At 46.4% G+C, this 27457-nt stretch overlaps 1 protein-coding gene across 1 annotated transcript in view; it reads left to right on the top strand.

The window, feature by feature from the left end:
• LOC146854285 (protein mono-ADP-ribosyltransferase PARP12-like) overlaps positions 1-27457 on the top strand; it is a 307738-nt gene that overhangs the window by 273889 nt on the left and 6392 nt on the right. The window contains exon 11 of the mRNA XM_085652066.1: positions 13330-13481. Within this exon, the coding sequence (XP_085508192.1) occupies positions 13330-13481 (152 nt within the window). The remainder of the gene's footprint in view (positions 1-13329; positions 13482-27457) is intronic.

Raw genomic sequence — 27457 nt, 5'->3', positions numbered from 1 at the left:
GGGAGTAAGTGTAAGGAGCAATCTGCCCGACTGGCTCCTCTGGAAGCCCAGGTGGCATGGCTGGAAGGCGCCCAAACTGATCATGATGATGCCGATTCCACTCGACAGCTCACTTTGATCCGGGAGGAGATCTGTCAGCTCTCACTGGACTCCGCCAAAACGCTCTGGCGCTCCTCGGTCGCACACGTGTATTGCTGGGGCGATGAAAATAGCAAACTGTTGCATAATTAAGTGTCCTATCCCAGGGCCAACCGCATTATTCCTGAGATCCGGGGTGAAGTGGGGGCTCCTTGCGTCACCTCCCGGGCCATTGCTCGCATGTTCGCTGGCTACTGCGCAACGCTTTACACAGCCCGAGCCCCCCAGTCTTCCCTGGCAGCCCTATTGGCTGACACTGGGACCCAATTGCCCTGTCTTTCCCCTTCGGATTCCGAATCTCTCGACCGCCCTATCACAGCAGAAGAGATACAAGGGGCTATTTTACTGTTGCGCTCTGGCAAAACGCCCGGGCCCGACGGGTACCCCCAGGAGTACTATGCGATCTACCGGGACACTTTGGTTCCGTACTTTTTGGAGATGTTCAACCATGTAATGGAGGCGGGGTCCTTCCCACCTGAGACAGACGTGGCCACTATCGTAGTCCTTCCAAAGACGCAGCCGACCTTCCTTGCTTGCGCGGACTTCCGCCCTATCTCCCTCATTAATACGGAGATCAAACTCTTTGCCACTGTGGCAGCTCAGAGACTTCGCCCCCACTTGCAAACGCTGGTGCACCCTGACCAATGCGGGTTTATGCCTGCCCGGGGTACAAGGCATTGCATACGCCGCCTCCACCTCGCTCTGGCACACCGTCACCACCTCACCCCGTATCTGGCCCTGCTCTTCCTAGACTTCGAGGAAGCCTTTGATACGGTGGATTGAGGTTATCTGGCGGACGTGTTGGAGAGGATGGGTCTCGGACCCGCGTTCTGACGTCTCATCCGGGTCCTGTACTCTGCTCCTGGGGCTAGAGTCCTCATCAACGGCGTGCTCTCGGAGCCATTCCCTATCCAGAGGGGCACTCGCCAGGGCTGTCCGCTCTCCCCGCTTCTATTTGCCCTGGCGATGGAACCCCTGGCTTGCCTCATCCGCTAAGACACCCTCATCCGAGGTTGGGCCTGGGATCCGACCCAGATTGACAAAATAGCCTTATATGCGGATGACGTTCTCCTCTTTCTGGCGGATCTTGAGTGCTCTGGCCCGAGATGTTTGGATGCTCTCGAGGCCTTCATGCAAATTTCTGGGCTCAGGCTCAACTCAGCAAAATCCACGCTGGTCCCCTTGCACCCATCACGTGCGTGCCTCAATTGACAAACATCCATCCCCCTGCGTAGGCAATCTTTTAAGTACCTGGGGGGTATGGATTGCTCTACATCCGGAGCTTGAGTGGGCCTTGAATATCACCCCTCTAGTTACTAGGACAAAGGCGGACCTTAAGAATTGGTAATCTCTCCCTCTCAACCCCCTTGGCAGAAGTGCCATTTTTAAAATGATGGTCCTCCCCCGCTTCCTATACATATTACAGAATGTTACCTTGTATCTCCCAGGGAGTTGGTTCCGGGAGCTGGACGGGGTCCATACCCGCTTTCTATGGGGAGGAAAGAGGCCGCGAATGTCCCTGGCGCACTGCAGCATACCACCGTACGACGGGGCATGGGGCTGACTAGTCTTCACCTCTACTACCTGGCCACATGGCTTATCCTCTCAATTCTACAAGTATTTACAACTCAGACATGCCCTTCAGGTCCACATCTCCTCCCCCACATCCATCCCAGAATTCAGCCTCCTAGAGGCCCAAGTGATGAAGGGGAACCTGGGTAGAGGGGGGGTGTCGCAGATCTATCGCACCCTAGGGAACAACGGCCCCGCGGTCCTGGACCTCCTTCGCGCTCGCTGGGTGGGGTGGCTGGTCCCCTGGAGGACGCGGATTGGAGGGACGCCCTTATGGCCCCCAAAATGCTGACGACCTCCTCCAAGCTGCGGCTAGTCCAGCTATATTATCTCCATGCGGCATACCTCACCCCGCGTGCCTGTACAGAGCTCGCTTGCAGCTCTCCCCATCCTGCAAACTCTGCCAGCAGGCTCAGGCTGATTTTTATCACATAGTATGGCAATGTTCTGCCCTTACGCCACTCTGGGCAGGGGTGGAGCTCGAGCTCACGCAGGCCCTTGGGTGGGAGGTACCCCACGACCCGCTGCGCATGCTTCTGGGGGTGTTCGATGGCCTTGATGGATCCCGGGCTGATAAGCGTTTCCTGGGAACGGCGTTGGCGGTGGCAAAACGTGACATCGCGGCACTCTGGTCCCAAGTTAAATCCCCTACAGTGCGGAGATGGAGAAGGGGGGTGGACTGGTGCGGTAGCCAGGAGGAGCCTCTTTTCGAAGCTAGGGGTTGTCCTGAACTCTTCAGCAGAATCTGGGGCAAATGGTTTAATCTATTGCAGGCCTGAGGTTGTCGTGCCTATCTTGTATGTGGTCATATATAAGCTGGTGGTCTACCCATCCCATGACTGTTTTTTATAGATCTCTGTTATTCTTAAGGATTGCATTGTGTGTGTATGATGTGTCTGATTTGCTGCAAATGAATTTTTTGTTCTCTTTAAATATAATAAACTTGATTATCCCCCAAAAAATTGTAGTGAGTTTGTCCTAAGCCAATTGGAGGTCTGATGCATATAATCCTGAAATGTGTCTATGGATACTGCTTGATTTCCTCCCAGGGAAAACACCAATTGTGTGTTGTCCACATAGTTGACTATTCCAAAGGACTTGATAATAGGGATCAAAGGGCGCAAGTAGATATTGAATAGAATGGGGCTTATTGCAGAGCCCTGTGGCACCCCGTGGCGCACCGGGTACTTTGTGGATGTGAACGGTCACTACCTGTTGTCTACCCGTCAAATATGATTGCAGCCACTTCAGTGTCTGTCCTTTCACTCCTATATTCTCTAGTCTTTTCAGCAGTATTATGTAATTCACCGTGTCGAATGCGGCCGACATGTCTAGTAATACTAGTACAGATAAATTACCATTGTCGGCTCACATTCTCAGGTTGTCCAGTACGGTCACTAGGGCTGTTTCAGTTCCATGACCTGGTCGGAACCCAAATTGGTCCTTATCTAGCAGATGGTTTTCTACTAGACAAAAAAAAAGTACCACAACGATGAGGGTCCCGCACACATGCGCACAGGGAGTCACTTCCTCAAAATATTTAAATTACCAGTGTTCACTTAACGAATGGTCACCGTTAAACCATCCCTACATTGAAATAATTTCATCTTGCTGTCCCATGCTCCTTCTCAAAGAACCCCATAAAGAGGTTGGCATACGAAGGAGCAAACCTGAACCCCATCGCTGTACCTTTAATTTGCTGGAACCATTGGTCCTCAAAAAGAAAAAAATTATTCTCCAAAATCAAAGTGCTCATTTGGACCAACATCTCCGAATGTGCACGTAGGCTTGCACTGCGACTGCTCAAAAAGTGTTTTAAGGCTTGTTTACCTTTATCATTATCGATACAAGTATAAAGCCCGATTACATCTAAAGTCACAAGAGTCATTCCATCTTCCCACTTAAAGTCCTGTAATTTATTTAGGACATCCATAGTGTCTCTAATATATGCTGGTAAATATGGCAAGAACATTTATTAATGGATAAAGGACTAACCGAGGCATTAAGCAATAACACATTGGTACATGATTAATTGGACATTCTCCATATTTAAAAAATATGAGATTTGAGAATAAATGTTTTTGAATCAAAGATATTTGTTTGGAAATATTGTGTATATTTGTAGTGCTCCTTACAAGTGTGAAATGGTTTTCTTCTAGATATAAGGGCAGAGATTTACTAACTGCCCTCTCCAGGATTTTTACTGGGTATGGCAGGAGGGAGATTGGTCTGAAACTCATAGGACTTTTAGGATCAAGAGACGGTTTCTTAAGCAGCGGGGTCACCACTGCCTGCTTCCAAACATCTGGAACTATTCCTTTTTCCAGTGACTGACAGCAAATCTGCCGCAGCCAGGGGAATAATTCTAGCTGAAACTCTTTCCATATCCCATGTGGAAGAGGGTCCAGAGGGGAGCCCGAGGATACACTTAGCAAGGTTGTTAAATGTATCCTCGGTAAGAGGTTGAAAGCACTCTAGAGCAGGCGGTTGACGGCTGTGAGATGCTTCTATCTGTGGCTCTTCTGCTAGTGTCTGAGATGATTCCTTTTCCTCATCCAGACAGCTGTTATTGTTGGGGTTTAAACCCCCAACAATTTTATTAATCTTCTCGTCAAAATGGGCAGCAATATCGTCGCAAAGTTTTTGCGTTGCATCCACCTTATTGCCCATGCAAGCTGGATTGGATAGGTCCTTTATAATATTAAAAAGCACTTTAGTACTATTAGGCAGTTGCAGGATGTTTTTGGCATAATACTCTGCTTTGGACCTAGAGATAGCTTCCTTATACGAAGCCTGCAAAAGTTTCAGCTCTTTTTTATCTGATTCTACATACGACCTTCTCCATTTCCTCTCGGTCTGTTTGCGTTTTTTCCGCATCAATTTTAACTCCTCACTATACCAGTGGGCTGAGGGTTTCTTTCTGTTCTTCAGTCTTTTTTCTGGAACAGTCTGATCCAGGGTATGATTTCTGTAGTTACAGTAGATTTGATAATTTTCTTCTATTGAATTGCTAGGGACAAAAAAATTATGTTCTGGGAATGTCGGGTATTGTCTATTTTTTACTAGCTTAACCCATTCTCTTCCCTTACGGTAGGTTACTGACTGATTTGTATTATTAACTAATCTGGGCAATTTTATCCTGAAATGGATTAGAAAATGATCAGTCCAACATTGGGGCAGTACATCAATCACCTCTGTCTTGCTCCGATTAGCAAACAGAAAGTCTAGGGCATGCCCTCCCTGATGAGTTGGCTGGTGCACCAGTTGGTGCAGATTAAGGCTTTTGCAAGTTTGCCTCAAATCTCTCAGAGGGGGTCCTAAATTCCCATTATCCCAGAGGTTGAAATCCCCCAATATAATCATCCTTGAGTGTGTTAGGGTCAAGTTGGTGAGGGTGTCAAACAGGACTTGATATTGGGTGTTTAGACCTGGGGGTCTGTAACATACTATTCCTGTTAGTACTTTTCCTGTTGCCTATTGCAGTGAAAAGCCTAATAATTCAATACCCTCGACATCGTCGACATGTAGTGGGGTAAAATCCAATTTTTCTTTAAAAATCACCCCGACTCCCCCTTCCCTCCCAGATGACCTGGGTTTATGAAAAATGTTATAGCCTTCTGGACATGTGAATCCTAACTCTACAGTGGAGTCGGTCCTAGTCCAGGTTTCAGTTAAAAACAGGACATCTAGGTCAAGGCACTCTAACATAGTTGACACCTCTTGGTAGTGCTTCACTAAGGACCTGCTGTTGATCAGGCCACACTTTAGTCTATCCTGGGTCTGCTCAGCAGCAGCAGTGTTATCGTTATTGGCCATGGCTTCTTGTGTCCCCCCAACATCCCTCTTACCTATATGGAGGAGTTGTTCCCTGGGATAGCATATTCTACCATGTCCTTGAGTGAAACTAACAGGATGGCTGGCGCTGAACGAGATCGGAGCGCGGACGGGCTTGCCTCTGGCGCGTCTCCGGCACGCCATCGGCGTGCCCGCTGCACGCGTGCGCGCGTGCATCACCCTTCCTAAATAGGGGGGCATGTGCTGAGCGACCAACCAACTAGCTCGCTAACCACGATGGCGCTGACTAGGAAATGCGAGTGCCGGTAGGATAATTCCCGTTTGGCAGCGAGATGCAAGATTATTTTAAAGTGCAAGTGAGTGGACTTATTATTGTTTTAAAAGGCTAAAAAGTGGTTTCAACAAAAAAAAAATACGGCATCACAATCCCCCTATTCCCATGCCCCACGTAACAGCAACATACAGAATAATAAAAGGTTTTAATGCTTTCCAACAAGAGCGAACGTGCAACAAATAGCGTTTTGGGCTGGTAGTCTAAGATGTTCTAGGTTGTGCGCGCTTGTATCACCCTTCCTAAATAGGGAGGCGTGTGCTGAGCGATCAACCAACTAGCGCGCTAACCAAGGTGGCGCTGACTAGGAAATGCAAGTGCCGGTAGGATAATTCCCATTTGGCAGCGAGATGCAAGATTGTTTTAAAGTGCAAGTGAGTGGACTTATTATTGTTTTAAAAGGTTAAAAAGTAGTTTCAACAATAAAAATACGGCATCACAATCCCGCTATTCCCATGCCCCACGTAACAGCAGCATACAGAATAATAAAAAGGTTTTAAATGAAAAATGATTTCCAACAAGACCGAACATGCAACAAATAGAGTTTTGGGCTGGTAGTCTAAGATGTTGGTCCTGTGTACTTTGTGCCACTGGAACTACGCTATACCTGACTGAAGAACCCTAATAGGGTTGCTTGTGTTTGGGTCAGGGAGGACCTGGACTGGCAATTTGGGCTGGACTGTTCCTATTGGAGCTAGATAAAACAGACGCCTGGATGATAGTCTGCCGACCCGGAGGGGGGAAAAACCCGAGCGACGGCCTAAGACCCCGCAGGAGTCCAAAACAGACCCCAGCGATGGCCTTTGTTTGTTTCTCAAAGGTCAATCCTCGATCAAACCATACCCCAAGATTTTTTACAGTGTCCCTAGGGACTGGGGCAGGTTTTAAATGGTCCGGCCAGTAAAGATCAGTCCACAGCTCCCTATCTTTCCCAAATAGCAGGATTTCCGATCTACCGGAGTTAAGTTGTAGGCAGTTCACTGCCATCCAGTCGGAAATAGCCAGCAGATCGTCCTTGAAGTTATCTAGATTGATGGTACATTTCCTAGAGAAGGCTATCATCAATTAGGTATCATCAGCGTATGATACCAACGATAGCCCCCTTCCCTTAGCCAGCTCCGCCAGCGGGCTAACGTAAAGATTGAATAATAGTGGGCTCAGTATAGAGCCCTGTGGTACCCCTGGTGTAGACCGGACTCCTGTGAGGAGAAGGGAGGCGCCGAGACCTGAAAGGATCTTTCTGATAAAAATGATTTAATCTAGGCCAGGGCTGAGTCCCTGACCCCAATGTCCTGCAGACGTTTCAGGAGTATTTTATGTGATACCGTATCAAAAGCGGCACTTAAGTCCAAAAGGACCAAGGCCGCTGAGTCCCCTACATCTAGATAGCTCCTAATAGCTTCCGACACGACCAGAAGCGCAGATTCAGTACTATTCCGGGGCCGGAAGCCGTGTTGCGTAGAGTCAAATATGGCATGTTGCTCAACAAAGCCAGCCAGGATTGAATTTACATGCGCCTCCGTCACTTTAGCCAGAAAGGGTAACTGAGAGATGGGTCGATAATTACCCGGTTCTGCAGTGTCTAGGGAGGGTTTTTTCAGCAAGGGGACGACTTTAGCATGTTTCCAAGCCCGTGGGACTGATGCCGTTGACAATGACAGATTAACCACATCCAAACAAACACCAGCGATGGAAGAGTAGAGCTGACGGAAGCGAATGGGAGTCACTGGGTCTGTTGGGGAGCCAGATTTAATTTTTTTGCATAAAGCCACAAACTCCAAAGGCGTGATGGAAGGAAATGCCACCAGACTACGACCTTCCGCAGTCTCACCCCCTATCAGGTCCGCCTCCACAGGCAGGGAAACTACTTGCGGGAGTCCCAGATAGATCTATTCCACCTTACTGATAAAATGCAGGGCTAGCTCATTGCATTGGTGATTGGAGGCAACCGGAGAGGCCCTGTTGCCGCCTGAATTCTTCATGTCACCCAGTAAAGAAAAAATAGTCTTAGCTGGGTTGGAGCTGCCCAGAATTTTACTGGCCACAAAATCCGCCCGCGTTCTACGGATACCCTTATGGTATAACTTAAGGGCCATTCGATATTCCAATTTTGCAGTTGCAGCATAGGTGCGTCTCCATACGCGCTCCAGCTGTTTACAGCCCTTCTTGGCTAGGGAAAGGGCATCGTTAAACCACGGATTAGATGGCCTGCAACCTTTCCTACCCCATTTAGCTGGAATGTAATTATCCAAGCCAGCCGTCAGCCAATCATGATAACACTGATTCGCTCCATCCGCGCTCAAGGGTAACTGAGGTAGATGGCTAGATAACCAGACAGAGAGAACCTCTGGGTTGAACCTGTGCCAAGCGCGTTTCAGAGTTTTAGTAGGGCAAATAGAATCAGCCTTAATCTGAAGTTGCAGGGAAAAGGAGACCAAAAAATGGTCAGTCCAGGCCTGTGGAATTGGAGTGCGCATTATAATCTGAGAAAGGTTGGAAATAACAGGATCCAACAAATGACCAGCTGCATGAGTGACCTCGAGCACATGCTGTCTTAGTTGGAAAGCTTCTAGGTCTGCCAGAAAACTGACGATCTCCACTTTTTCAACGTTCTCAAAATGGAGGTTGAGATCACCCAGAATGGTAAAATTAGCTGCCTTACTAGCAAAGTGACCCACTTAATTTAATAGGTCTTCCCTAAAGCTGCTTGCTGGTCCGGGAGGCCTATAGATCAGGAGACCGGCCAATGAAAAGTTATGTGTTAGCCTGATTTTAAACGACGCACATTCACAGCCCACTATAGGTTCTCGCTCCAGGCTAACCCTATATGCCTCCTTGACTACCATCGCCACCCCGCCCCCTCCCCCCCCTCCCGATTCAGAGTTTTCAACACATAACCGGGCGGAAGAGCCAGCCAAGGTATTGCCACGACGTCCTGGTTGAGCCAAGTCTCTGTAAGGAAGAGAGCATCTGGAGACTCATCAGACAAAAGATCAAAGACCTCAGCATGGTGCTTTATCAAAGAGCGGCAGTTGAGGCTCAGGAATTTGAATTCCTTAAACCCTAATGGACAAGGGGCCCTCAGTGCCGGAGTCAATTCGAACGAACACGATTTACAGTAAAAGGATTGTTCATGCGGATGCCAGAGTAAGGAAGGACAGGTAGAGGCCAGGGCAATGAGTTCCTCCCGCGAATATTTGTATCTCAGTTTAGGGACCTTATAGCAAAAGTAAAAGTGGCACTCGCCTGTCATAAATCGGCAAATAGTTTATCTGCTAAGCGCTGGTTCAGTTGCCCCTGCTCTAAAGTGAGAAAAGCACTTGCAAATGCGCTGAAGTTCTATCCCAGAAATCCAGCACCAATAAGATCACTGCGTAGCGACTATAAGTCTGCTAGAAGGAAGAGGGAGAAGGATATGAGGGAGGCAGCATGGGATGGTCTTGAGCAAGAAGCTAGCTCAGGTAACAGCAGAGACTTTTGGAAAATAATAAATGAGCCTTATTTTGAAGATCCCAAGGACCCGTCCTTGGATTCACGTGTTGACAAAGAATCATGGGTGGGACATTTTGAACTTATTTTTGGATCCAACACCGCCCCCACGACGCCGCCCTTTGACATAGACTCTTCAATGCAGGGTAGTTTGAATTTCTCACTTTCAGAGGTCAGAAGAGAGTTGGCGGCTTGTGTTCCTGGGAAGGCTCCAGGCCCCGATAGGGTGCTAATTGACCTCTTTCAAGTTAACTATGATTTGCGGGCCCTACTATTAACAAACATTTTTAACAGCATCATAGTCCCTATATACAAAAACGGGGATAGGGGCAGCCCAAAGAACTACAAGCCCATCTCTCTACTGGATACAACTGCCATACTTATGGTTTGGCTCCTCCTATCTAGGCTGGAAGAGTGGGCCCAAAATAACAACATCTTGATGCAGGCACAAAACGGTTTCCAGAGGGGGGCGGGCACTATAGACCAATGCCTAAATCTCTCACTCTGTATAGATACACGAAAGCAAAAGGCGGGAAGATCTACATGGCCTTCATGGACCTGACGGCGGTATTCGATTGTGTAACCCATCAGAAACTTTGGCTTCTGATAGAGGGGATGGGGATCGATCCCCCTCATAATTAATTTTATTCACCAACTATACACCAATGCCACTGCTTGTGTCTGGTATGGCTCTAACCAGGAATGTACCCGTTCGTTTAAGATCACTAAAGGAGTCAGACAGGGATGTGTCCTCGCCCCGTTCCTTTTCTCCATCTACACAAACGGGGTCGAAACAGCTCTGTCGGGCTCATCTCTGGATGTGCCCAAGTTCGACAATACCCCTACCAATCTTAGCTTATGCTAATGATGCGGTGTTACTTGCAAGAACAGGGGTAGGCCACCAAAGTCTCATAACATCATGCATCATTCATGGCCTCACTGGATCTTAAAATGAACGAACCAAAATCTTTCATTATTATAGCAGGAACAGGTAGAGGTGTAAAATCCCCCCATTTCCACTTGGACTCCAGGAAAATAGAAATTGAAGAGTCTTTCCCATACTTGGGAGTTTTATTTGGTAAAAAACATTCATGGGTAAACCTGGTAGTGGCAGAGCGTTCGGCATGGAAAGAAATTTGCAACCTATCAAGGTCTTTGCCACAAAGTTAGGCACCAGCCCCTTGGACCTAATTAAAATTATCTATCAGGCCAAGACTAAGGCTGCAGCAACTTATGGGGCGGGAGTTTGGGGTATGGCGCGTTTTGACCAACTCCAAATATTGGAAGATAGCTTTTGTAAATCTCAAGCATCTATACCCCCGTCAATCAATCAATCAATCAGTGACACTTATAAAGCGCGCTACATACCCGTAGGGTCTCAAGGCGCTGGGGGGGGGGGTGCCGCTACTGCTCGAACAGCCAGGTCTTCAGCTTCTTTCTGAAGGAGAGGTGGTCTTGGGTCAGGCGCAGGTCGGACGGGAGGGAGTTCCAGGTCTTGGCGGCCAGGTAGGAGAAGGACCTTCCTCCTGTAGTCGCTCTTCGGATGCGGGGGACGGCGGCGAGGGCGTGGTTGGCTGATCGGAGGTGGCGTCTGGGAGCGTAGAAGTTGACTCGGCTGTTGAGGTAGCTCGGGCCTTGGTCGTGCAGGGCTTTGTGTGCGTGGGTGAGGAGGCGGAAGGTGATTCTCTTGTTGACGGGGAGCCAGTGAAGGTCTCTCAGATGTCCGGAGATGTGGCTGGATCGTGGGATGTCGAGGATGAGTCTGGCTGAGGCGTTTTGGATCCGCTGGAGTCTCTTCTGGAGCTTGGCGGTGGTACCGGCGTAGAGGGCGTTACCGTAGTCCAGTCGGCTGGTGACGAGGGCCTGGGTGACGGTCTTCCTGGTCTCTGTGGGGATCCACCAGAAGATCTTCCGTAGCATGCGTAGGATGTTGAAGCACGCCCGTCCTTCTCTAACTATATTTTACACCTCAAATTAGGGTTACCATGTGGTAGACACCATTAGATTAGCACCAATTTTTTATGGTTCTCTATATGGCATAGGACCACTGTCAACCTAGCACAAAGTATAACCAAAGAAGTTGGACTACTATAATAAGATCAGATGGCTTAGATATGTGGAGACAGAATTAAGTGCAATTGAGCTGGGAGAACTATTTAGGGACCAAACAGCTTGTAGGAGGATCTCAAAACAGAAATTAAGTGAGACACATATTCGGAGGGCCAACCAGGTGTGCAGGGAAAGGATTCATGGACAAAAGGCGGCCCTTGTTTATGACCAAATCCCCCCCTAGACCAGAGGAAGGATATTCCTACCTAGCCCGTACTACAATAGCGCAGCCTAGATATATACTACTGCAATCCGTCTGAATCTTATCCCTTTGATGTTGGGTTATTCTGAGAGAAAATTTAAACACTCAGATTTAAGTCTGTGCCCTTGTGATAACCATTCTTTTCAATCGGATCTACATTTAGTTCTGTTTTGAGAGTTTTATAAAACAGAAAGAAAAGCATTTATTCTTCCAATTTTAAGGCATCACAATTTCAGCCAATGTAGCGTGGCACTTTACTTTTTTAAATCTTTGCCCAACCCCTTTTTTTGTTTTTTAGTAGCTACTTTTCTGCGGGCCTGCATGAAATGTATAAATATTGAGTGGACAAGGTCTTTAAGGCATACAAAGTATAGCATGATTTTAAATGATTTTGAATGTTTTGGTTTTTGTCTATTTTGTGGGGTGCTTGATTGAAATTGTGCTTTAATGATCTGTTCTGAAAAAGATCGAATAAAGATTTTATTGATTGATTGATTGATTGAGTCTCAGGTAGGAATCACCTGGGTGATTTGATTTTAATAACAAATAGGAAAATTTGCACTTACACTTTAGATTTAGGGATCCTTGAGCCTTGATGAATGCCCCAGAACAGATAGGCTAGTTACTATGGGCAGAAACATGTTGGCTAGTATTAGATGGGTTTGAGCTTTATTTAACTAATAAAGGTGACACACCGAGGAACCGTAATGTATATTGAATTTGGATCGGGCTTTGTCCAGTAGTTTTATTCACGAACTCGGTCCTACCGCCTACCAGGTCTGAGTCCGCCCTGGTGGTATTATCCTACCAGGGTGGGGAAAGGATGCCGATGATGATGAAGCAGGCGTGTGAGGCTTTCTGTCTCAAAAAGGATTGCTTTCCCATGTGGCTTGACAGAGGTCCTGGGATGGCCATTGAGTTCCATTGAGTTCCACTGTGCGTAATCATTAAACACCTTCCTGAAATTTAGGGAACTATTTTCTATGTGCTTTCTGCTGTCTTCTTTTTTGTTAGGCCCCCATTCCTTTCTGTGATGTGCTAGATAACTTGGAGGAAAGTACGGTGGCCTAGTCCTCCACCTCTCTATTCTGTGAGTATAATACTTTAGAAATATATAATGGCAGACAGGATTTCAGGGGTGGGATGGCACTGTCAACGTGAGTTGAGCATGGATGAACAGTAAGAAGGTACCCTCTGCTCCAAGAGAGCCACATAAATCCTCATATCATTAACAATACTATGTCGGTCCATGTGGTAGGACGGAAGGCAGCTGTAATCGATCTTGGGTCATCTTGCTGAAGTGACCAAGGTCTAAGAGATCTTGCAGAAGTGATGGTGTATGATAGCAAGAGTATAAAGGGCACCTGGTGGCAGTTATTCAGGACTGGAAGTCGATTATCTCACAGTGGTGGCTTAGCTGTATGGGTGTGCCACTTTATCACACTGTGATTTAACAGCTGGGAGAATATGTGATCATAAAGGGTCCAACGTGGCAGAATATTTGAATGCATTTGCACTATGCAGCTCAGAGAGGTGACCCAGATGTGAGAGATGAGCATATGGAGGAGCATTATTTTGAGAAAGTTATCTTGCAATAGTAAAATGGTTAAGAGATTGAATAAAAAGTGGGCAACGCACATTATCAGTGCACAGTATTGTTCTTCTCTTTATAACTTCAAGTGTGTGTCTCTAGGCAAATGAAGAAAATGAAGACGGTGAACATGGAGAAGGATGTGCTGGAGAAGAAATTATTCCACGGCACCGACACCTGCCATGTGGATACAATCTGTCGTGAAAACTTTGACTGGAGAATTTACGAAGTCCGTAAAATGATTTATGGAAAAGGTGCGCATTTTGTAGGAAGAGTGTGGAATAACTTTCAAATAGGATGACTTTGAAATGCCTATTAAACCTGTATGTTAAGATGAACAGGAAAGGTGTGAGTGAATATTCTTCTATGATGAAGAATAGATATTGCACTTTAAACCAATACCTTCTCCTCTCCTCAGGGAATCCTCCTCAGATCTATATGAAATAATGGGATGCAGGGGAGGTGGTCCATGATCTGAAAGGAGAAATGTAGGGTACAAACAATACGAGTGCACAACTGCTCACACAAGAAAAATATTCTTTGCCTAGGTGATGTTCAAGGCTTCAAAAAGTCTATAAATAGTTCAAAGAGCACTATGAGCAAGGTGGAATAGGTGAGGATAGGAGGACTCAACTTCAACATCAATACATCCATCTGGTACATTCCGAAAATCTACCACAGATCATTTTGAACTCTGCAAGATTCAGAAGATCCACCTCTTTGCTTCTGCTGTTAATTTTATTCTATTACATATACATTTCTTAGCTTCAGATGTATACTCTCTGGTAGCTACTACTGCATCCTGTACCAGCAGCACCCTCTTGCTCCCTCGCATAACCCCCACCACTTACCATTTGCCTTACCCGCTACGCTATCTCCTTTCCAAAATTTACCTTACCACAGATCTACTTCAGCTTACAAATCCCAGCCCCTCAATTCACCCCATTCTGTTCCGTATCCCCTTATTCAGTCACACACCCACACATCTCTCTATCCCTGGGACAGCCTCCTTAGAGCCAACTCGTTCTGCCCACCCTTCCACCTGCTTCTCTCCTGATTCTCCCTCTTTCCATATCCTCCAGATCACAATCCACACTATTCCCAATGTAGTGTCACCTTTCTTTCGACACAACACTTCGCCTTCCCATTCTGTACAGAACACTTTTAATCCTCCAGGAGAGCTGCACATCCTCTCCTCTACACTCCAGTACCATCTTAATGAACCTGTAGAGCTGTACAGCATGTTGACATGGTGACCCAACCTAACTTAGTAAAGTCTCTCCATACACTATTGGAGAAAGGGTTTATTCATCCCGCAGCCTCCCCGGCTTTCCTCTCCATACCTGCTATGACTACAAAACTTTCTGACAAGGCGTTATCCCACACTCCCAACCTCATCACTAAAAGGTGGCTAGGTAATAACTCTGCACTTGATTTGAATTTGATTTGAATTATTACTTATAGAGCGCAACGAATGCCGTGGCGTCTTGGCGCTAGCTGTAGACGTGGATAAAGGGCCCTGAGCGTGGATTTTAGTTTTTGTCAAATAGCCAGGTTTTTAGTTCCTTCCTGAACCGCATCCGATTCGGTTGTCAACTCAAAATAGATGGCATCTGGTTCCAGAGTTTTGCCGCGCAGAAAGACAGTGTGCGGCACCCCCATCTTACCTTACGTGTTTTTGGGACACAAACAAGACCTTCTGTGGATGATCTAAGCGTTCTAGCAGGGAGATATCTGGTTAAACGTTTCCGTACCTCCCCAGAGATGCCTCCGTGGAGAGCCTTATGTACTAGACAGAGAGCTTTAAAATTAGCCCGTTGACGGACAGGAAGCCAATGTAATGTTCTGATGGCCTCTGAAGTGGGGCGACCCTTAGGAATGTTCATAAGCAATCTGCCCGCCGCATTCTGAAGTGACTGGAGCTTCCTCTCCTGTGCTTTATCAATTCCCACAAAAAGAGTGTTGCAGTAGTCCAGTTTAGATAAAAACAATGCAACTACAACTGTCTTTTGAAGCTCAGGTGCTATAAACGGGAATATTTTCCTCAAAGTTTTTAGGAGGAAAAAAGCAAGAGGAAGTTAATTGGTTAATGTGGGCGGATAGATTGAGCTGCTTATCTAGGGTCACCCCTAGGTTTTTAACCTTAGCAACGGGAGTGGGACAAACTCCCGCCTTCGTGGGCCACCAGTTGGTGTTCCATACCGATGGTCCATTACCGAATTCAAGGACCTCGGTTTTATCAGTATTTATTTTCAAAAAGTTTGAACTCATCCAGCACATAATATCCATCAGACAGGCATGGAAGCCGATGGCTACTGTGTCTGGGAATTTATCAACTGAGACGGTAAGCTGTGAATCATCAGCAAACATGATCAGTGAGAACCCATGTTTCCTAACCAAGTTGGCCAGTGGGGACACATATATATTGAAAAGGGTTGGGGACAGGGCAGGCCCCTGCGGAACACCACATGGGAGTAGAAACGTTCCAGACTGTGTGTTCTCCCAATGTATATTTTGTTGTCTGGCATCTAGAAAAGAGGAAAGTAGATTTAATGCAGTGTCCTCCACCCCTGTCTCTTTCAGCCGCTGCATCAACACCTTGTGGTTTACGGTGTCAAATCCTGGTCTAAAAGGCACCGGGATTGCTCTGCCGCCGCCATCCACTATCCTTCGAATCTCCTCAGTTGCCAGCACCAATGCTGTTTCTGTCGAATGACAAGGTCTAAAGCCATGTTGTGTATGGTCTAACAGAGAATTATCTTCTAGATAATGAATTAGCTCCCTATTTATGGCTTTTTCCAGGATTTTTGCTGGTAGCGATAGTCGGGAGATTGACCGATAGTTTTTTGGTTCTAGTGGGTCCAATGTCAGTTTTTTAAGAATTGGCCTTATACAGGCCTTTTTCCATGCCTCAGGGTATTTGCCTGTTTCAAGGACTTGATTTAAAAGGGGGGTCACTTGAGATCATAACCTCAGTATATAGTATCCACACATAAAACTGCACATCAACTAAGAGACCGTAGGAGTCGTCATATCCAAGGACACCTTCTCTTATCCAAGTTCTTGTCTACAGAATTAAAGTTGATTTCAGTCAGAAGCACACTATCCACATTCTGGTCTACAGACATCTCCCTAGTGGCTATTGTATTCAACAATAACAACATTTATATACTCATAGACTCCCTCACATGGTTTGCCAATCTTGATTAGACCCAGACTAAGTCACTCCTCTCAAATGTGGGAGCCAGTAGCTTGCACCAGCTTGTGGATGGACGCTCTTACGCAGTGAGACACACCAAGGACATCATCTTTTCAAGATGTAAACAATCAGTGGGATTGAGAGAATCTCCTGAAGTGGGCCTTGCAACACCTTAGTCCTCAGAGTCCCTCCTTCACCTAAGCCTCAATCCCCCACACCTGGAAGCCTCCTGTGCATAGCTTGCTACCAACAAAAAAGTAAGGGCTACTTTAGGCAATCGTTGCTTCTTTGTGCATAAAGCCTACTTTAGCAGTAACTCTGATATAGCGCCCTCTGGGAAATATCATCACACACAGCATACTCTTTGGCCAGGGATTTCAACTTTGTAAAGAACTCAGGTGAGTATCAATTAGTACATCACATATCTCGGGGTTGATATCATGCATACATGACCCCAATGAAACCATATGACATGACATGACAGGAAGTGTGCCATCAAAATGACATCCATGAAAATTATTAAGAAATCCCCCATAAAAATGTTGATAAATATTTCACTAAAGTGTAATCAATGAATTGATGCGTTCAAATCTCTTCAGGATGATTATATCTAAATATGAAGTTACATACATTTATTGTTTAGTTGTAGCTTTTAGTCACAAGACAAGCTGTTAACCTGCTTGTCAAAATAGAGAAATTCAGCTCAAAACAACAACACTGGAGCAGAACATACTGAAGAGGGTCTAATATAAAAAGGATTGTAATGTTTTAAAGGTTGTTTTGCAAAGATGAGAAGCTGGGAAACAGAAAATGTTTTGTTCCTAATGAGCTTCAGATGTTGGGACATTTTTCCTCTCCTATTCTCAACCTTCTTAGGACCTAGTTAATGACTGCCAAAGCTGCACCCATCCGTGCGTGGACCGTGCTTAGTGCCAGGACCTATATTTTTCCTCTCTCCCACTGCTACCATGCAGTGACCATCAGCGTCCTCAACCCTGCACACTACCGCCTCACTGCACCACACAACACAGAAAGAGCATTCTTATGTGCTTACTGCACATTTTCATGCCCTTACCCACACTCAACACACACCGCAAGAATCGCACCCAAAACCTCACTCTCTCACAGTTTTGCAACCATGCACACAACACTTCACACTCGCATGCATGGAAAACCATCATGCACACCCTGCTCACAAGCAAACTGCACTATGGGAGCACCTTCTATGCCGGGATCAGCAAAAAACTTACCATAAGGCTGCAGACCATTCAGAACTTCTCAACCTTCCATGATGCACTCACAACACACACACGAAGGAGCTATACTGGGTCCACATTTGAGCACAATTCAGACTCCTCGCCCAGACTTTCAAGGCACTACGTAACACTGACCCAGAATACCTCAACAATCGTATCTGCTTTCACAAACCTTCCAGACACTTCTGCTCATCTGAACTCCAACATCCACAAAACCCATGCATAGTGAAAACCAGATCTAGACATCGAGCCTTCTCCTACATCGCTCCTAAACCATGGAATGACCTGCCTCTACACACAGGAGCCTCCTTCTCACTACTTGAATTCCACAAGTAGCTGAAGACCTGGCTTTTTGAGTAGTCCCACTAGTTCCCAGGTATGCCTAGACTCCACCTACTCAGTGCCAGGATAACCGCCCAGGTGATAGAACACACTACAAATCTGCATAGCACAACACAGCACAACACAAACTTTTGTTGCTTCTGCAATGGACAGCTTGTTTTCAAGATATGAAGGTTAGTGGACAGAGATAGGGGCATATGTATCAAGCCCTTTTCCGGTTCGCAAACAGTCCGATTCTCAGAATCGGCCGGTTTGCGAACGGGAATAGGCCTTTTGGGATGTATCATCCCAAAAGGGCATCGCAAATTAGAGAATCGCAAATTTGCGATTCTCTATTTTGCGATTGCATATAAGGAATTGCAAATTGCGATTCCTTAAATGCGATGTCGCAAGCACCCAATTTGTGCGATTTCTCCTTAAGAAATCGCAAATTACCACCAACTTCAAGTTGGTGGTAATTTGCGATTTCTTTGAAACATGCACTTTTTGGCATTTTTCAAAGTGCCATGTGGCTCACATACATGCCCTTAGGGCATGTATGTGCACCACATGCGCACACATGCTCATTTCAGGGGTGCATCAGGTTGTCCTTATGACACCCTTGCACCCTTGAAATTATTCTCAATTTGCGATTCTCTAATTGCGAATCGCTAATTGAAAATGTCTTCCCATTCATTCCTATGGGCCACCTGGCCCATAGAAATGAATGGGAAGGTATTCCTTAATTGCGATTCGCAATTTGCTAATCGCAATTAAGGAATGCCAAGGAATCGCTAACAATTTGCGAATTTTTACTTACATCTCGTTTGCGATTCCCAAATAGCGATTCTCAAAAAATCGCTATTTGAGAATCGCAAATAGAGAATTTGATACATATGCCCCATAGACTTGAATCTACAACAAAGATTAAGTGTGTTTCCGACAAACTAGGGGAGCCAGTCACACAGCAGATGAACAATATTGTCAAATTTCATCTACCCAAAAATTAGACAGATCTAGAATGGCTATTAATTGCTGATGGGAGTCAAACTATTAGTTGGTGAAAGATATTAAATAGAAACTGGGGTCCTCTGCATCAGATGCCTTTTATTGGACTTGGTTTTAGCAAGATTGATTGCTTGAAATGTTGGATGCTCAACTAATGATGGTGAAGAAAACAGTAAATCAGTCGATAGGAAATGTTACAACGAGGATTATATGTTGTAGGATTTACATGTATTCAATACTAGTAGGCACTATATTTTAAGAGTGCCTGGGGTGGAGAAGCATACACTTAGGATTTAAACATATCACAGTGGTTGTGTTGGCTTTACTAATAAGAATGTATTTCTATCCAAACAAACAAATCCATTTACCAACATTAGGAACATGGAAGACTGGGAAACAAATCACGTTCCAACCTATACCATGCAGCTCTTTCATGACAGTTCATAGGTACTGTGCTATATTAGGATTGTACCTTATGAACTGTAAGCAACAAAAGGACATCTGTGGCAGAAGCCACTGAGCTATCCACATAAAATGCAGTTCTGTGAGCTGCATGGTACACATTATTTGTAGCAGACATATTAACCCTCTGTGCTACTTTATGATTAGTGAAACCACCAGACAAAACTACTGGTAGTTCTCTGCTTCTATTTTGCATAATTTATGCAGCAATCTAAGCATGAAAGAGTATTATTTTGACTTATACTGTGTAATCCCTTGTGTCTGGACAAAACTAAACCTTTCTGAAGAGCTATATTAATAGTGAAACACGTGTCAGGGGTTTCTTTCATTAATTCCAGGTTGGCTTCAATGGTATTTTACCAATCCAAAATTTTAATACTGTGCCTGGAATAGTAAAAGTCTTTTCTTCATTTTGCAGCTCGGCATGGTTGACACTGTGCTAATCCTGTGCTTAAAAACTTTGCTAGAAAAACAGACATTTCAGGTGAGCAGATTCAGTGTGTTGCTGGTGTTGTAGGGTGCTCTATACAGGAGCTGCTCGCCACCTAAACTTAAGAACTACCCAGAGTTTTCTGCTTCTTTTTTGCATAATTTATGTGGAACTCTAAGCACGAAAGGATATTGTTTTGACTTATATTGGGTGCTCCCTTGTGTCTGGAAAAAGCTAAACCTCTCTGAAGTGCTATAAGATAGCAAAACACGTGTCAGGGTTTGCTTTTATTCATTCTAGGTTGGCTTGGATGGTATTTGACCAATCCAAAGCTGTAATACTGTGCCTGGAGAGGTAAAAGGCTTTTCTCATTTTACAGCTCAGCATGGATGGCATTGTGCTAATCCTATTTTGGAAAAGGGAGTGGTGATGGACAGAGTTTCTGAATGATGCAGAATACTCTTACCAAGTCAAGAGATCATGGTTTTAATCCCTCACCGTTTTTTAGCTCACTGCACCATCCCAGCTCAGAACCTGGCTACATGCAAATTAGTCTGTTCCTGTCCCAGTGCATGATGGGAACAGGCCAAACCAAACTACCAAGCCAATTCTTATACTGGGAAGGAAACAAGCTTCCGGGGACCGGTTTCTGGCATCACAGCCTTCGTCAGCCCGGCTTGCTTGAATCCTGATGGTGCAATGAGCAAGGGACTCACGTCTGAGTATACCCTCCCACACTGAGTGTGGATAAAATCGATTTTGGAAAAGGGGGTGGTGATGGACAGAGTTTCTGAATGATGCAGAATACTCTTACCAAGTCAAGAGATCATGGTTTTAATCCATCACCGTTTTTTAGCTCACTGCACCATCCTAGCTCAGAACCTGGCTACATGCAAATTAGTCTGTTCCTGTCCCAGTGCATGATGGGAACAGGGCAAACCAAACTACCAAGCCAATTCTTATACTGGGAAGGAAACAAGCTTCCGGGGACCGGTTTCTGGCATCACAGCCTTCGTCGGCCCGGCTTGCTTGAATCCTGAGGGTGCAATGACCAAGGGACTCACGTCTGAGTATACCCTCCCACACAGAGTGTGGATAAAATCGATTTTGGAAAAGGGGGTGGTGATGGACAGAGTTTCTGAATGATGCAGAATACTCTTACCAAGTCAAGAGATCATGGTTTTAATCCATCACCGTTTTTTAGCTCACTGCACCATCCCAGCTCAGAACCTGGCTACATGCAAATTAGTCTGTTCCTGTCCCAGTGCATGATGGGAACAGGGCTAACCAAACTACCAAGCCAATTCTTATACTGGGAAGGAAACAAGCTTCCGGGGACCGGTTTCTGGCATCACAGCCTTCGTCGGCCCGGCTTGCTTGAATCCTGAGGGTGCAATGAGCAAGGGACTCATGTCTGAGTATACCCTCCCACACTGAGTGTGGATAAAATCGATTTTGGAAAAGGGGGTGGTGATGGACAGAGTTTCTGAATGATGCAGAATACTCTTACCAAGTCAAGAGATCATGGTTTTAATCCATCACCGTTTTTTAGCTCACTGCACCATCCCAGCTCAGAACCTGGCTACATGCAAATTAGTCTGTTCCTGTCCCAGTGCATGATGGGAACAGGGCAAACCAAACTACCAAGCCAATTCTTATACTGGGAAGGAAACAAGCTTCCGGGGACCGGTTTCTGGCATCACAGCCTTCGTCGGCCCGGCTTGCTTGAATCCTGATGGGGCAATGAGCAAGGGACTCACGTCTGAGTATACCCTCCCACACTGAGTGGGGATAAAATCGATTTTGGAAAAGGGGGTGGTGATGGACAGAGTTTCTGAATGATGCAGAATACTCTTACCAAGTCAAGAGATCATGGTTTTAATCCCTCACCGTATTTTAGCTCACTGCACCATCCCAGCTCAGAACCTGGCTACATGCAAATTAGTCTGTTCCTGTCCCAGTGCATGATGGGAACAGGCCAAACCAAACTACCAAGCCAATTCTTATACTGGGAAGGAAACAAGCTTCCGGGGACCGGTTTCTGGCATCACAGCCTTCGTCGGCCCGGCTTGCTTGAATCCTGATGGTGCAATGAGCAAGGGACTCACGTCTGAGTATACCCTCCCACACTGAGTGTGGACAAAATCGATTTTGGAAAAGGGGGTGGTGATGGACAGAGTTTCTGAATGATGCAGAATACTCTTACCAAGTCAAGAGATCATGGTTTTAATCCATCACCGTTTTTTAGCGCACTGCACCATCCCAGCTCAGAACCTGGCTACATGCAAATTAGTCTGTTCCTGTCCCAGTGCATGATGGGAACAGGGCAAACCAAACTACCAAGCCAATTCTTATACTGGGAAGGAAACAAGCTTCCGGGGACCGGTTTCTGGCATCACAGCCTTCGTCGGCCCGGCTTGCTTGAATCCTGAGGGTGCAATGAGCAAGGGACTCACGTCTGAGTATACCCTCCAACACAGAGTGTGGATAAAATCGATTTTGGAAAAGGGGGTGGTGATGGACAGAGTTTCTGAATGATGCAGAATACTCTTACCAAGTCAAGAGATCATGGTTTTAATCCATCACCGTTTTTTAGCTCACTGCACCATCCCAGCTCAGAACCTGGCTACATGCAAATTAGTCTGTTTCTGTTCCTGTCCCAGTGCATGGTGGGAACAGGGCAAACCAAACTACCAAGCCAATTCTTATACTGGGAAGGAAACAAGCTTCCGGGGACCGGTTTCTGGCATCACAGCCTTCGTCGGCCCGGCTTGCTTGAATCCTGATGGTGCAATGAGCAAGGGACTCACGTCTGAGTATACCCTCCCACACAGAGTGTGGATAAAATCGATTTTGGAAAAGGGGGTGGTGATGGACAGAGTTTCTGAATGATGCAGAATACTCTTACCAAGTCAAGAGATCATGGTTTTAATCCATCACCGTTTTTTAGCTCACTGCACCATCCCAGCTCAGAACCTGGCTACATGCAAATTAGTCTGTTCCTGTCCCAGTGCATGATGGGAACCGGGCTAACCAAACTACCAAGCCAATTCTTATACTGGGAAGGAAACAAGCTTCCGGGGACCGGTTTCTGGCATCACAGCCTTCGTCGGGCCGGCTTGCTTGAATCCTGAGGGTGCAATGAGCAAGGGACTCACGTCTGAGTATACCCTCCAACACAGAGTGTGGATAAAATCGATTTTGGAAAAGGGGGTGGTGATGGACAGAGTTTCTGAATGATGCAGAATACTCTTACCAAGTCAAGAGATCATGGTTTTAATCCATCACCGTTTTTTAGCTCACTGCACCATCCCAGCTCAGAACCTGGCTACATGCAAATTAGTCTGTTTCTGTTCCTGTCCCAGTGCATGGTGTGAACAGGGCAAACCAAACTACCAAGACAATTCTTATACTGGGAAGGAAACAAGCTTCCGGGGAACGGTTTCTGGCATCACAGCCTTCGTCGGCCCGGCTTGCTTGAATCCTGATGGTGCAATGAGCAAGGGACTCACGTCTGAGTATACCCTCCCACACTGAGTGTGGATAAAATCGATTTTGGAAAAGGGGGTGGTGATGGACAGAGTTTCTGAATGATGCAGAATACTCTTACCAAGTCAAGAGATCATGGTTTTAATCCCTCACCGTATTTTTGCTCACTGCACCATCCCAGCTCAGAACCTGGCTACATGCAAATTAGTCTGTTCCTGTCCCAGTGCATGATGGGAACAGGCCAAACCAAACTACCAAGCCAATTCTTATACTGGGAAGGAAACAAGCTTCCGGGGACCGGTTTCTGGCATCACAGCCTTCGTCGGCCCGGCTTGCTTGAATCCTGATGGTGCAATGAGCAAGGGACTCACGTCTGAGTATACCCTCCCACACTGAGTGTGGATAAAATCGATTTTGGAAAAGGGGGTGGTGATGGACAGAGTTTCTGAATGATGCAGAATACTCTTACCAAGTCAAGAGATCATGGTTTTAATCCATCACCGTTTTTTAGCGCACTGCACCATCCCAGCTCAGAACCTGGCTACATGCAAATTAGTCTGTTCCTGTCCCAGTGCATGATGGGAACAGGGCAAACCAAACTACCAAGCCAATTCTTATACTGGGAAGGAAACAAGTTTCCGGGGACCGGTTTCTGGCATCACAGCCTTCGTCGGCCCGGCTTGCTTGAATCCTGAGGGTGCAATGAGCAAGGGACTCACGTCTGAGTATACCCTCCAACACAGAGTGTGGATAAAATCGATTTTGGAAAAGGGGGTGGTGATGGACAGAGTTTCTGAATGATGCAGAATACTCTTACCAAGTCAAGAGATCATGGTTTTAATCCATCACCGTTTTTTAGCTCACTGCACCATCCCAGCTCAGAACCTGGCTACATGCAAATTAGTCTGTTTCTGTTCCTGTCCCAGTGCATGGTGGGAACAGGGCAAACCAAACTACCAAGCCAATTCTTATACTGGGAAGGAAACAAGCTTCCGGGGACCGGTTTCTGGCATCACAGCCTTCGTCGGCCCGGCTTGCTTGAATCCTGATGGTGCAATGAGCAAGGGACTCACGTCTGAGTATACCCTCCCACACTGAGTGTGGATAAAATCGATTTTGGAAAAGGGGGTGGTGATGGACAGAGTTTCTGAATGATGCAGAATGCTCTTACCAAGTCAAGAGATCATGGTTTTAATCCATCACCGTTTTTTAGCGCACTGCACCATCCCAGCTCAGAACCTGGCTACATGCAAATTAGTCTGTTCCTGTCCCAGTGCATGATGGGAACAGGGCAAACCAAACTACCAAGCCAATTCTTATACTGGGAAGGAAACAAGCTTCCGGGGACCGGTTTCTGGCATCACAGCCTTCGTCGGCCCGGCTTGCTTGAATCCTGAGGGTGCAATGAGCAAGGGACTCACGTCTGAGTATACCCTCCCACACTGAGTGTGGATAAAATCGATTTTGGAAAAGGGGGTGGTGATGGACAGAGTTTCTGAATGATGCAGAATACTCTTACCAAGTCAAGAGATCATGGTTTTAATCCATCACCGTTTTTTAGCTCACTGCACCATCCCAGCTCAGAACCTGGCTACATGCAAATTAGTCTGTTCCTGTCCCAGTGCATGATTGGAACAGGGCAAACCAAACTACCAAGCCAATTCTTATACTGGGAAGGAAACAAGCTTCCGGGGACCGGTTTCTGGCATCACAGCCTTCGTCGGCCCGGCTTGCTTGAATCCTGATGGTGCAATGAGCAAGGGACTCACGTCTGAGTATACCCTCCCACACTGAGTGTGGATAAAATCGATTTTGGAAAAGGGGGTGGTGATGGACAGAGTCTCTGAATGATGCAGAATACTCTTACCAAGTCAAGAGATCATGGTTTTGTTCCATCACCATTTTTTAGCTCACTGCACCATCCCAGCTCAGAACCTGGCTACATGCAAATTAGTCTGTTCCTGTCCCAGTGCATGATGGGAACAGGGCAAACCAAACTACCAAGCCAATTCTTATACTGGGAAGGAAACAAGCTTCCGGGGACCAGTTTCTGGCATCACAGCCTTCGTCGGCCCGGCTTGCTTGAATCCTGATGGTGCAATGAGCAAGGGACTCACGTCTGAGTATACCCTCCCACACTGAGTGTGGATAAAATCGCTTTTGGAAAAGGGGGTGGTGATGGACAGAGTTTCTGAATGATGCAGAATACTCTTACCAAGTCAAGAGATCATGGTTTTAATCCATCACCGTTTTTTAGCTCACTGCATCATCCCAGCTCAGAACCTGGCTACATGCAAATTAGTCTGTTCCTGTCCCAGTGCATGATGGGAACAGGGCAAACCAAACTACCAAGCCAATTCTTATACTGGGAAGGAAACAAGCTTCCGGGGACCGGTTTCTGGCATCACAGCCTTCATCGGCCCGGCTTGCTTGAATCCTGAGGGTGCAATGAGCAAGGGACTCACGTCTGAGTATACCCTCCCACACTGAGTGTGGATAAAATCGATTTTGGAAAAAGGGGGTGGTGATGGACAGAGGGAGGGTACATCTTGTTGGTAAAGCTTGTTTCCTTCCCAGTATAAGAATTGGCTTGGTAGTTTGGTTTGACCTGTTCCCATCATGCACTGGGACAGAAACAGACTAATTTGCATGTAGCCAGGTTCTGAGCTGGGATGGTGCAGTGAGCTAAAAAACGGTGATGGATTAAAACCATGATCTCTTGACTTGGTAAGAGTATTCTGCATCATTCAGAAACTCTGTCCATCACCACCCCCTTTTCCAAAATTGATTTTATCCACACTCAGTGTGGGAGGGTATGCTCAGACGTGAGTCCCTTGCTCATTGCACCATCAGGATTCAGGCAAGCCGGGCCGACGAAGGCTGTGATGCCAGAAACCGGTCCCCGGAAGCTTGTTTCCTTCCCAGTATAAGAATTGGCTTGGTAGTTTGGTTTGCCCTGTTCCCATCATGCAATGGGACAGGTACAGACTAATTTGCATGTAGCCAGGTTCTGAGCTGGTATGGTGCAGTGAGCTAAAAAACGGTGATGGATTAAAACCATGATCTCTTGACTTGGTAAGAGTATTCTGCATCATTCAGTGACTCTGTCCATCACCACCCCCTTTTTCCTAAATCGATTTTATCCACACTCAGTGTGGGAGGGTATGCTCAGACGTGAGTCCCTTGTTCATTGCACCATCAGGATTCAGGCAAGCCGGGCCGACGAAGGCTGTGATGCCAGAAACCGGTCCCCGGAAGCTTGTTTCCTTCCCAGTATAAGAATTGGCTTGGTAGTTTGGTTTGTCCTGTTCCCATCATGCACTGGGACAGGTACAGACTAATTTGCATGTAGCCAGGTTCTGAGCTGGGATGGTGCAGTGAGCTAAAAAACGGTGATGGATTAAAACCATGATCTCTTGACTTGGTAAGAGTATTCTGCATCATTCAGAGACTCTGTCCATCGCCACCCCCTTTTTCCCAAATCGATTTTATCCACACTCCGTGTGGGAGGGTATACTCAGACGTGAGTCCCTTGCTCATTGCACCATCAGGATTCAGGCAAGCCGGGCCGACGAAGGCTGTGATGCCAGAAACCGGTCCCCGGAAGCTTGTTTCCTTCCCAGTATAAGAATTGGCTTGGTAGTTTGGTTTGCCCTGTTCCCATCATGCACTGGGACAGGTACAGACTAATTTGCATGTAGCCAGGTTCTGAGCTGGGATGGTGCAGTGAGCTAAAAAACGGTGATGGATTAAAACCATGATCTCTTGACTTGGTAAGAGTATTCTGCATCATTCAGAGACTCTGTCCATCACCACCCCCTTTTTCCCAAATCGATTTTATCCACACTCTGTGTGGGAGGGTATGCTCAGGCGTGAGTCCCTTGCTCATTGCACCATCAGGATTCAGGTAAGCCGGGCCGACGAAGGCTGTGATGCCAGAAACCGGTCCCCGGAAGCTTGTTTCCTTCCCAGTATAAGAATTGGCTTGGTAGTTTGGTTTGCCCTGTTCCCATCATGGACTGGGACAGGTACAGACTAATTTGCATGTAGCCAGGTTCTGAGCTG

This window comes from Triturus cristatus, chromosome 4_1, assembly GCF_964204655.1.
Source record: "Triturus cristatus chromosome 4_1, aTriCri1.1, whole genome shotgun sequence".
In the NCBI taxonomy this organism is placed as follows: Eukaryota; Metazoa; Chordata; class Amphibia; order Caudata; family Salamandridae; genus Triturus; species Triturus cristatus.
Note: the sequence above shows the minus strand (reverse complement) of the source record. Positions and strands in the feature narration are given on the sequence as shown.